Source organism: Stegodyphus dumicola, chromosome 2 (genome assembly GCF_044657685.1).
Source record: "Stegodyphus dumicola isolate Sdum_Otavi_A_Nest chromosome 2, ASM4465768v1".
In the NCBI taxonomy this organism is placed as follows: domain Eukaryota; kingdom Metazoa; phylum Arthropoda; class Arachnida; order Araneae; family Eresidae; genus Stegodyphus; species Stegodyphus dumicola.
The window spans coordinates 106,626,606-106,639,852 of record NC_140769.1 but is presented as its reverse complement, the minus strand read 5'-3'; the positions used below and the strand labels follow the sequence as shown (position 1 = coordinate 106,639,852).

Sequence of the window (13,247 nt, the reverse complement as noted above, 5' to 3'; positions counted from 1 at the left end):
CACAAAGATCTTAAAATCGAAGATATCAAAACTCACATCGAAAAGATTAACAATAACTTTTTCAAGAAAGCTGTCAGCAACGACACAGTTCACTTTGCCGATAACTTTAAGTATGAGCTCCTAGAAGATGATTTCAGCCTCTTCCCATATGCCACCCATCTATTCACATTTGACATTTGATTCCTGTCTTTTGCATAGTTACTTCTTATTTCTCATCTTTTCATATTCACAAAGGTCCTAAGGGAAATTTTTGTTTCATGTAGGGATTTCGCACGCAAATATTACAACATAGGACATATTAAGACACCCTATCTCCGTGTTCTTGCAACACAGTAATTATAGGCAAGGGCCTATATTTTTTCTCCCCCATCTAGTTCACCTATTAGTGGCAATTCAAATAAGGTCTCATACGCGAGGAATCCCCGTTAAGGGGCACCTGAGGTGTTGGTAAGAGCGCGATGAAGTTCGTGCTGAGACCAGTTTAAGAAACAATATCACAGTATAAGAGCATGTGGTAGTTAGGCAGTCTTAACCCTTTGTTGCATACGAATAATCTAGAGAAGTTAAACGAATATGTTTGTATTTTTTCTACTTAAAATAACCTTAGTAATAATTTTTAAAAAATTATTCAAATTTCGTTTTAAATAATTGCTACAGTTTGTTCACTACAGTGGACAGCATGCATATACGTACATGCATACAATCTCTTCCCAACAATTTACGGTCATTGCATTTGAAATCATTTCCTGCCTTGTTTGCAGTGATCATTACCATCTTCTAAAGGGTGAATCTGCAACTGACATGTTCAGATCCCCCAAAATACCTTCATTTCGTCGATTGTGATTGAATTCATTTTGCTACGATTTTGTAACCTGTACCTATTGGATTCAAAAGTCAAATGTTCTAGAAATTCCTTGCCAAACATAAACATTTCCAGTGGTGTTTTGGCTTGATAAGCAGTACATTTGGGTTTCAATTCACTCGTTTCGGTAGATCTTTATCTACGCATTCTACAATTTTCTCAAACTGACATTTAAAATAAAATGTCTAAAATTACTAATTGTGAATAAAAAATGGCAGTATAAAAAATGCAAGCAATATTATATAATGTTTACTATGAGAAATTGTACTTGGAAACAGAAGTAGCAGCCCTTTTCCAAATAGCAATGCTTTACTTAGTGATGCTATATAGCCATCTATGATCAACAGTTGAAAGTTCTAATAACATTGAAAGAATAAACACAGAAATGGAATCTGTTAACTTGGCATTTACAGAAGAGTAAACAAATTTAAACTTTTGTCTACTAGAGTGACATGATGCAACAAAGGGTTAAGCTACAGAACATAAAAGTATGCTTAAGGATTGAGGCCAAGTTGGCAGATTTCTGGAATAAACTTTTTAAGCATTTAAAGGGTCTATTATTTTCAGCAATAAACATCAATGGAAACTTTTCCTCGAAAGCATTTTTGTAGAACTAATTTGAAGAATTACTCCTACGCGCAATATTTTACTGATATATTTCCAAGTGCTGTTCCTCGTGAGGTATTTCACGTGATTCCAATGAAAAGCAAGTTCATGACCCTTCTTTGCTACTTGGTGCAAAAAGATACCTTTATTGTACCTGTCCCAAACTACGGACTGATAACTGTAACTTAGTTACTTAAGGCTTAAGCTATCCGCAGTTTCAGAAAAACTGCGGATAGCTCCGATTTTGCGAAAGATGCCGGTTAATATGACGGGCCGTTGGTGCCATTAGTGATGATGCATGAATATACCACTCGAAAATAAATGATTTTGTATGCAGCAATTACATTCACAGTGAAGTAAGTCATCGTGTTTAATTAATCCTCCTCATCGTTTTGATACCACAAGACATTTTATTAACTTCAAACATTGAACTGTAAAGTTTTTGTGGAAAGAGTTCATCTAAATTCTAATCCAGTCAGTCCAGATGTCATCTTGGTAAGGGAAGAGGAGTACGAGACTCTCAGATTCTGTCTCTAGGGGTGATTTTCATCAAACATGACAGTTTTCACTGATAATTTTCCCGTACTCTGCCGTAAGTGAACACTTCAATATCAATTTACATTCTTCGATTCTTCTTCGTCCTTTCACTAAATTTACTACTGGACTCTTTATTCCGTATCTGCTGTATAGTGGAATCTCTTATTTAGGAACCTATCAATTACAAACTACACATTTCGCGAACACTTTCTTTGGTCTCGAAAAGTTTATGGTTTGATGTAAGTTAGAATCACCTCCATCAAACAGCATCAAATTTTTCATTCCCTGCCTAACAACCAGAGAATTATCACATGCTACTTTGATTATTCTTCAATACTGCATGTACCAGAAAGCTGACTTTCAGCTAATAGCAGTCATTTTCATCAGTATGGTTAATATGGATATTCCGGAGATTTGTAACTGAAAAGGCTCAGTGTTTAATGTATGTATTAATTTCTGCATAATGTTATTTAATGTAGTGAATGTATGAAAACATTGAGAAGAAGAAACATTGTTGATTAGCGGACTTATAATTAATGTTGGTTAAAAACGCACTTAAAACTGCCCTTTTCTTTTTAGGTCTTCGTACCGAAAAACATAAATAATTGTTCGAATTTTGTACTTATGTAAATAATTTTAGTGAAATTATATGTAAAATTGTAGTAGCTTTTGTATAATGTAACATCAAAAAGCTTAAAAAAGCCGTGCTCTGCTGGAAAATAAGTATAAAGCTACAAATCTATTTAACATTGCGGCTATCTCGCTAAATTGGCAAGATATCGCAAAGCTGGCGATGGCTTTGGTAACTAAGTTTTTTGCCTAATTTGGCGAGAAATCGCCCAAAGTCGCAGCATTTTGGGACATTTTGATCCGGGGTCGGCATAACTATAATTGATACTGTAGTTGAATAAGTGCAATTGATCTTTTATGTAACTGTAACAGTGTCTGGCTGTTGTATGCAACTTTAACTGTATATGCCGTCCAGTAATTTCGAGGAATGGAAGGTACTAGAGATTTCGCGGCAGCCGGGAGGAAACTATATAAGAGCGGAGAGAGCATAAATTCCCAGTTGCTTAGTTCAGTATTGAGTGTTGAGTGCATTCAGTAATGAGTGTTGAGAGTATTCAGTATTGAGAGATCTTCGTATGAGCTTCGCCTTTTAGACGCGTGCATTGCGCTGTGTTTAAGGCTCTTTATAGTTTGAAGTGTATAACTATTGATTGTATTTTGTGATACTGAGAAGAGCTGTAAGAGTAAATTTGTGGAATGGTCGAGAATTTTGAAGTGTTTCTTTTGGTAAAAATTTTACCAAGCTATCATCGATTCTGGTTGCATTCCATCCATTATGAACCCGTAGGCAGCAACAATATTATACCTTCATGTGACGAAAAAATATATACATATATATATACAGAGCTAAATTCCCAATAAATTTCCAAAATAAAATGGATTCTGTTAATTTAATTTATTATTTAATTATTAGTTATTAATCTAATTTGATTTATTTTTCACTTACATTTTTTATGCATTTGTTTTATATGACCCAAAAATGATGTAAAATTATTCTCTCCTACATGACATAGGTTTCATCGGGTCTTTTTTCAGGGTGGGCTGTTATGAAGACGAGCTTTTATTAGTGTGGGCTTTTATCCGCATGCGCTTTCACCAGTGCGATTTTTTGCCAAGTGAGCAATTAACACATGGGGCTTCAAAAGAATAACCTAATGACTCTACACAATAAATATAAATGTACTTTCCATTTGTTGCATTAATGGTTTGACCCCGTGGACACCTCTTTAATATTATTGGTACAGTTAATTGCAGTGGTCATTTAATTGTAGTGTGATATAATGTTCCCAGCACTTATTATATTTATGTCCTAATGCTTATCAGTTATTTTTTTACATCAAAACGCATGCTGTCAATTTAATTTGTGAATTTCAAAATGTATTTACAAGGTATTTGCTCCCTTTTCCCGCATGCCTTCCTGGTATAATTGAAAGTATACCCTATGCATATTCGAGAGGTCCTAGGCTCGAGTCCCGGCGAGGGCACTGCACATTTGTTACGTCTCCTGTTGCAAAATAACCTAGTGATTCAACAAGTGGCTTCCGAACTAAAAGGTGGTGGACGATAATTCGTCCCCATCAGGATTTTGCAGTTGAGTCCCCTGATCACCAGTCGCTTTTTAAAAGGGAGAGTATATAAAGTATGTTTTCCCTCCTTTCCGCATGCTTTCGTTCTGTAATTGAAAGCATACTTGATACGGCGTATTCGAGATGTCCAGTGTTCGAGTCTCAGCAAGGACATTGCTGATTTTTCATGTATCCTGCTTCAAAATAACCTAATGACTCTGAAATTAGTTAAAGAATACCATTTAAAGATATGCTTTTTTTAAATCTAAATAGCATTTCCTTTTAAGAAATTTCGGAGAAATTTATAAAACGTTTGTTTAACATGCAGGATACAGCAAGCCTATGATATTGACCGTGGTAGGTGAAGACACGCATGTATTGGCAATCAAAGAAGCTTTTTGCGAGGTATTCCCTGGTGAATTAAGTATAACATCGATTCCTGTGAGTATAGACAACGTGCCCACCCTACCGGTTGGGTACCCAGCTGCTTTGAAAGCGTCTGAAGCCAAGATGTCTTATACCAGAGAATACAGACTACTGCAGGAAAACTCAGTAGTAGTTTCAGCAACTAGTCTTCTGGTCGAAGCTCTGCCACAAAGGTATTAAAATATGCTGCAATTCTCCATACTTTCACTAAATTTCTTATCTTACATTTTCTCGCTTGTTATCTTATTAGTAACTTTTAAATGCTCATTGATTAGATTTATAAGAATGTGTACAGAAATCACTGTATGTAAGGAACTAGCTGTTAATCACTTAAGACTATAAATTGTAAACTATTGGAAATTACTAAAACTATTATAAACTATTGTAAAGTAGTTGGTCGTTGGCCTAGAATTCTAGTTTAAGAAACGAATGGTAGACACTCAGATTATCATAATTTTGCATATATTACCTCTTTTAAGCAAAATATGGGAAATTTAAATTCTTATACTAGTCTTGTATAAAGTACGTGGGTCTCATCCTGATAAAGATAATTAAAATAAAATTCGGTCTCTAATAAGCAAAACTGGTCATAAAAACTCGTCAAAGTTTTATGCATTAAAACATTTTAACTAGAAGAAACAAAAAGTAACTTAGAGGTCGAATAAATTAAATTTCACAAAGTATAAGTTTTCCAACAGTATAAACCTAGGAACAAAGACAACAGAAACAAAGAAAACCCAGGAATTTATGTGGGATAAGTCCGAAAAACGTCATATTTAATAAAATTAATAAGCAAAATGTTAATACTTAAAAAAAAAAGAAAAAATTTTTAAGCCATCTTACTAAGAAAACTGAATATTGATATGAACTGAGAAAAGACTCAAAAAATAGAAAAATATTATGCTGCATCGGGAATTCTAAATACTATATGCTGCATTGCTCTTTTAAAAATTTTTGCAATTTTGCTGCGAATAAAATTATGCTTAGTAATAAAGCTAGAAAGACCCCCCCCCCCCAAAAAAAAGGGGGACTGGAAGACTGCGAGCTAAGCGGGAGGATAAAAAACATTAACAAACCCTTCTGCACCAAGGACCGAGGCATTTTGGTTACTAAGCACCTTTGTAAATTAATTACAATAACTTTCACATCATCGATAAAAAAAAATGAATTAAATAAGAATAAGCATTCGCTAAAGGAAAATGAAAGTTAAGGGCTGAAGACAGAAGCCGTGTCTTGTGGAGAATAGTGATAACAATCTGTGGTTGTTGGCTATTTCGGCTACGAAATCACCCTATATGCGGTCAGGTCGTAAATTTAGAACTCCTTTTTTCACGGGGGGCTGAAAAGGAGGGGATAATGTTGCTCGTGGTCTAGAGAAAATGTGGGGGTCGTTTAAACATCTAACTTCTTTACATTCAATTTTTATGCAGAGGAAAATACAAATTTAATTCTTCGAATAAATGCAATTTTGTACAATGAAAATGTATTTTTGAACTATAAACTGTAAGGCAAATAACATCTTTTTTAAAAGTAGGAGTAAAAAGACAGATATTTGTTACATCAATCAACTTGTAGTAAATATTTAATTTTTCATTTTGAATGCTATGTTCCATGTATGCGAAGTAGCTGAGTATCTGAGAAAATAGTCTTAACCCAAATAGCCTTTAACATTTTCACGTCTAAGGACTGTTTTTCAATTACATTGTGGTCGCTGCTTTTTGGTTAATTTTCTAATGACATATAAACATTAAACTGTTTTTAATTTGAGACTTATGAATAAAATAGCGCAAACTAGACTACAGAAAATTCTTCAGAATGAAGTTAATACTGAAAAATACATTTATCCTATTATCCAATTTTATCCTACAATAATTTTTTTTAAAAGACTTTTCAAATGTGGAATTAGCAGTGCACTAGGTGGATATAAGGATGACATTGTGTTTTAGGAAAGTGGCAAATCTAGTTACAGTGGCAACCTAAGTGAAAATAACTATGATTTTAGCAACAGTGATGACGAATTTCTGGGATTCTAAGAAACGCTGATGTGTTTGCTAATTTTTTAATGCAACAGTTCCGTTTTCGTTGTATAAAGTGTTTATCATTAAAATAGGTATTTAATCCTTTTCTGTCTAAGTATTTTTCCCAAGTTTTAACCTGATAAATCACTGCGGGAAATTGAGTGAATGTTTATTTAAAAATAAAATATTTCCTAATTTTTATATCCCTTTTCTAGTTTATATGAAATTTCAAAATTTAACGATATCAGTTAATGAAATACTTGCAAGTAATATAATGGTTCTGCGAAATATATTCTTGATTCCAAACCCTTACTGCTAGGCATCAGACCATCACTCTTAAGAATACATTATTAGTCCAAAGAGGCAATTTGCCCAGAAGGATTATCAATTTCATTTTGGCATTTTGCGTTGAAAACTATAAAAGGCGAATCACTTTTCAAATTGTTGCCACCGAATATTATCGCCCTGTATTACATTTAAAGAAATTAAATAATGAAGAGTCTGCATGAATGCATGTACGTTTCTCGCTTGTGATAAAACGATGGTACCTAGAGCCATTAAAATTTGAATAACGTAATCTTCCATAGAATATCGGCATCTGAAAGCTCAAAGTTATTTAATGAATTTTTGATTAACAAACTCAGCGATTTCAAAACGAGCAATGGCAACACTGTACGAAAAAAACATTTCTATCTCCAGCGCGCGATATATATTCCTAATATACTGATACTGAATGAGACCTAAAAACACTTTTATTTTAAAATATGTCTTCCCTTTTGATCCCTGACACAGCCGTTTACTTTCCCCTCGGTAATTAACGTCAGTCTCTTGCTCTTGACCGCATTTTCAAAGCCACCGTTGGCTACAAACTGTGTGAAGTTTAATTAATGACAACTCCTTATCTAAGTGCCAACTCCACTGCAACGAACAATAGCCAGCTTTTCCATTCCTCACCTTATACGCGAAGCCTGAACAGAACAAAGAAAACCTAGAAAATGCGCTACTTTGCTTTTCTTCCCAACAAAAGAAGATGGGTGCTACAAAAAGTCATTTATCCTCATAAATGGGACATTTGATTTAGATTACAAACCTCTATTTTCCTTTATCAGATATTGTAAAAATTGTGCATACAAAATAAGTATTAAATTAAAATCTGGCATATGCTAAAGTAAAAATGAATTTCCTTTTTCATCACAGTTTTAAAATGCTTAAAAAAATCTTGTTTCCAGCCAAATCTTGTTTATTCTCCACAAGAATTCAAAACTTTCCAATTGTAGATTTTAAACTGATATATATTGTATATATATAGTTTTGATATGCATAAAGGAGATAGATTAATGACAGACATAAAACTGATATGCATATGTAACAACCACCGGGAGACTCTCCATCAAAATTGGGGGCGGAACTGAGCCAAATCGCACTGTCGCCTGTAACGTGCTCAATTTGCCAACAACAAGCGTAATCTTGCGCTCTTTGCCAACGAGGAATTTCGTGGGCTTGGCCTGACTATACCTCAGACAAGTGAGCATAAGCCCAACAACATATATGTAATAAAAAAAAAAAAACAAATTTAGATAAACTAATATAGTAGATGATTTAGAAGTACTGATGTAGTATGTCTTTAAAGGTATGTACACTACGGAGGGGGGGGGACGGGACAATCTATATCTCCCGTTCTACTGGGCCGATTGAAAAAATTCAAATTGCGTTTTTCATGTCTCAAAAACTTATGATATATATTAGATTTATATATAGCATTGTTCTAACATAGGTATTTTTACAAAAAATCTGACTTTTTCTGAATTAACATACTATTTTTTCCATATTTTGATTATACAATTCAAATTATGTCTAGATATAAAATTTTGTAAAATTTGGTGCGAAATTTACGGAGAAATTCAAACATTTATCTTGGCGAAATTTTTTCAGTTTGCGCGAAGAATAGTTCACTTGGTGAACTTAATATACGGCAACCAATTTTCCTTTCCCATCCATTATGCCGGAGCGAAAAGAAACGCAGTTCGTTCCTACATTTTTAGATTGTGCATGAGCGGAAGAAAACCCACATCGTTCCTATTTTGAAAGAATTTTAGTAAAGTGTCTAAATCACAATGGTGTTTTATCTCTTTCAACAAATATGCTAAATTTCAAAACGCGCCAAGATATAAATTCACGTATATCTTCTGAAATTTTGAATAAAAAACGGTAATTTTTTGCAGGTATGCTTAGTCTGCTTTAAAATGATGGTAAAAATTTTATAGAATATAATACAATTTTTTTTTGAAAAAAATATAAAAATTATTTAAAAATACCAATTTAAAAAATCATAAAAATGGATGAATTTTATTTGGAATAAACCTGAATTTCAAAATGTGAAAGGAAGAATCAAATAAGTTTAATAAAAAAAGAGAAATTAGTAAATGTATACCAAACTCAATTAACATTAAGGAGCTAAAATTTTGAGAGCTAATTTTTTAAAAACTATTCTTGCGATTTTTACAAAACTTAGTTATTTGGCATACTTTGAGTCGTAAAATTGAAATATGGAAAAAATTGGTAATTATTTTAGAATTAAAGAAGTCCGATTTTGTGTCAAAATACCTATATTAGACTACAGCTATATATAAATCTAATACATATCCTAAGTCGCGCTTTCGAGACATGAAAAACGCAAGTTGAATTTCGTCAATCGGCCCAGTAGAGTGGGAGATATAAGACTGGCCCCCCTCTTTTTTCTTGCAATGCAAATACACGATAAATATATCATAACAACAACATAAATGTGAAAAAGGGGCCAAGTTCGGGAGAAACGACGTTCGGTGTAGACGGTGTCACCGGCAAAAGAATTGAGATCTAACGGATGGCAAGTTCCATAGCAGTTTCTTTAATCATAGCTGTAGGAATGTACAACGTGCTTCAACTCATTTAAAAAACAGTTTGTTATTTTCTTTGATATCGGATTTCTAACTTGGCAAGTTTTAATTGTCAATAAATAACATTCATAAAATTTGACTTCTCCAATTGGAAATTAAACTTTCTTCTGAACTTAGCCCCATTTTCACATTTAAGTTATTGTTATGATATCATTAATTTTTGAAAAGCTAATTTAAAAGTTATATTCTTACTTAGACACTTAAATAAAACAAAATCTAAACAAATACGTGGACCATCAATTTTTCCCATTGCTTTTAAGCTGCACTGTTTTTTTTTGGGGGGGAGGGGGGTTAAATTTTAGATTTTAAAAGGGAAGTAAAAATATAAACAATAAGTTTAAATAACTGTTTTTTAGTATTAGTCCAAAGGGGCCCTAAGAAACTATTGTTTTCGCTTTGCGATTTTGCGTGGAATCACTCTGAATGTCTGTTTCATTTTTCAAACTGTTGCCACCAAATATTATCGCCCTGTATTATATTTGAAGAAATTAAATAATGAATAATTTGCATAAATGCATGTATGTTTCTTGCATTGTAAAAAAAAAAAAAAAAAAAAAAAAAAAAAAAAAAAAAAACACAAGGATACCTACAGCTATCCAATTTTGAATGACGTAATCCTACTGCGAATATGGGCATCTGGGAGCCCAAATTTGAAGTTTGGAATTTGTTATATTATTGATTTCATATTTTGTAAAACTTTAACGAATTTTTGATTAACAAACTCAAGGATTTCAAAGTGAGCAATAGCAACGTTCTACAGAAAAAAGATTTTTATCTCTCAGTACGTGAGACTGTGTATCGGAAATTCTAAAGATATGCTCAGTTTAAGATTTTTAAACAATATAAATGTTCAAATCTTATTTTAAAGTATAGATTCCCTTTTCTCTTTTTATTATTTTTTATTTTCTGTTGTTTTATTTGCATATATAAACACTCTATAAAAACTATTACCACAGTGCACAGTGGTAATAGTGTTTATAGAGAATAGTGTGTTTACTACTAACTGACACACTTAACGACCTGGGTGCATAGTGATTATAGTGCACAGCAATTACAGTCGCAATCGTATTATAATTGTTATTGAGCAGCGCCAGATTCTCCACTTTAGTGAACACATCATGAATGACGGCGACACATCTCTTGCAAATCCAGAACTTGTTACAACAGGCTTAATAGAAAGCGAGTCTCTAAGCTACGCTGAGAAAATAGACATTCTCGTTGAGGAAGCAAAGAAAATTAGCATAACTGCACGGAGCACTTCCTGCTACCATCTGACTTGCGTGCACAATTTCTAGTTACTCTTGAGGCTCTCAGGACATTAGCGCTTAGAGGCTCAAATAGCACTAAGCAGCTTACAACTGTAGACGTAGTAACCAACACTGAACAGGAAGTACAAAAAATACCACCAGCTCCATTGACACCGCTGACAGCAACTAGAGTCACGCGATCACAGACATACGCAAAAGCAGTGAATTCTACTACAAAGCATACCCTACTAATCTATCTAGCAGAGGAAACAAAAACAAATAAGGAATTTAAAGCGGCTTTGAATGAACGATTCCCGTTCCCCGAACTTGGAGGGAAGGTAACAACCATCAGGAACCTACAAAAAGGAGGTTTGACAGTAGATTGTGAGACTCAGGAAGACGTCAATAAACTTGCTAATACCATACAAAGCAAGCAAGGCAAAGCACTGGTGAAAACTAAGCTACCTACGCATAGACTCCAAGAATTGCTGTGTATAACGTATCACCGGACACCCAACCGGAGGAAATTGTACGATCGTTAAGCGCAGAATTCAGTCTCAACAAACCAGCAGTGAAAGTACTCCACCGACTTCAAGACAGAAGATATGCCGTCAAGTGGATCCTCGAGTGCCAACCGGCAGCTTACCACCGCCTACTGCAAACACCTAGACTATTAATTGGCTGGCGAGCACATAGGCTTGCCGAATACTACAACACCAAAAGATGTTATAGATGTCAAGAGCTTGGACACACTCAGGAAGGGTGTAATAACAAAGTCTATTGCGCCTATTGTTCAGGTAATCACAGCATCAAAGAATGCAACGGCCGCACGCCCACGTGCATCAACTGCACATACTTCAACTTCCATACGCACAGCAGTGTACACAGTGCCCACCCAACATACGATGTCAAATGCCCGACATACATTAGGTACATTGAACGGCGTCCGGCGCAGTTCGATATATGAATAGCTCCATGTCCAGTAGCATACAGCAAGCCTGTACGGCTGCCAATAATCTACAGCATCCCAGTAAGATTCAAACAGACACAAAAAACACTGCAAATAGGCCAAATGGCAGTTCACAAGATCCCATCAAATGCGTTCAGATAAATCTTCAGAGAGCGGAAGCAGCTGCAACTCAAGTCGTCCAACACGTGATACAATACAAAATCGATTTTCTCATACTGCAGGAGCCGTACTGCAGAGACGGGCAGGTAGCAAGTCTCCCCTTAGCTTGGAAAATATTTCAAAAGAAGTCTACGAATGCCCATCGCCCTACAGCAGCTATTCCATGCTGCAACCCTTTATGGTCTCCATATATCATCAAAGCGGAGAGAGACTACGTCGCAATCTTGGTCATACTTAAAGAAAAGCAATTCATCCTTACTTCCGCGTATTCCTTCCCCACAGATGACATATCCAACATCACACTATGCTATCGCGATGTTGAGTTAAAATGCCCATCCACGCCCCAAATAATCGTGGGCGACTTCAGTGCGCATAATAACATCTGGGGCTATTCGGATACCACACCCAAGGGCCAGGAACTGGAAGACTTTATAGCACTCAACAGTCTCCATTTGCTGAACAACAACAACGTACCGCCTAGCTATGATAACTCGTATCATAGGGGATGGCCAGACCTTACTTTAACAACTAACGACATCGCCAACTACATTAAAGATTGGACAGTCATGGATGACGAAAGTAACTCCGACCACAAATATATCCATTTTTCTATTGATATGGATACAACTAAAGCTATTCTTAAAAGAGTTAAGCTGCCGGGCAGCAAGATTAAACGTCTCACACGTGCATTCTCCAATCTCCTCACCACTGAAGAACTGGCACTTGACAACCTTAATGGATCTCAAGAGATCAATTTATACACGGATCGGCTCCTTAACACCATACGACAAGAATGCGAACAAATCCTGCCCACACGAGCGGCTAAGAGGCTTCAAGGAGTTTCCTGGTGCTCAAGAGACCTGAGACAGCAGAGACAAAAATGTCGGGCACTCAGACGCCGTATACGTGCCAGTCAAGACGACAGCGATAAAACTAGATATCTAGAAGCCTTTCGCAAGGAGAGAGCATTGTATAAAAAGGCCATAATATCAGCTAAAGTCACAAGCTGGCGGAACTTCTGCTCCAACAACAGTAATCCCCATGGTGTTCTGCACAAGATGGCTACGCAAAATGTCTTCCAACCAGCGCAGATTCCCGTCCAACCACTTATCTCCAGCACTATGAATAATATAGCAGAAAACACAACTACTGTCTTACTAAACTCTTTATTTCCTGCAGAAGACCCTCAAGAAGACACCGTAGAACAAAGACTCTTAACGGAAAACGCCAGTATCCCATGCACACAGGACGACATTCCCTTCGCCGCCAAAGAACTTTCTCACGTGTTTCGATACCTCCCGCTGAAAAAGGCTCCAGGCCCTGACGGACTGGATTACGCTACACTCAAAGT

At 35.5% G+C, this 13,247-nt stretch overlaps 1 protein-coding gene across 1 annotated transcript in view; it reads left to right on the top strand.

Moving 5' to 3' along the window:
• Positions 1-13,247, top strand: part of LOC118194940 (uncharacterized) — a 75,671-nt gene that overhangs the window by 56,354 nt on the left and 6,070 nt on the right. The window contains exon 6 of the mRNA XM_085811006.1: positions 4,469-4,739. Within this exon, the coding sequence (XP_085667132.1) occupies positions 4,469-4,739 (271 nt within the window). The remainder of the gene's footprint in view (positions 1-4,468; positions 4,740-13,247) is intronic.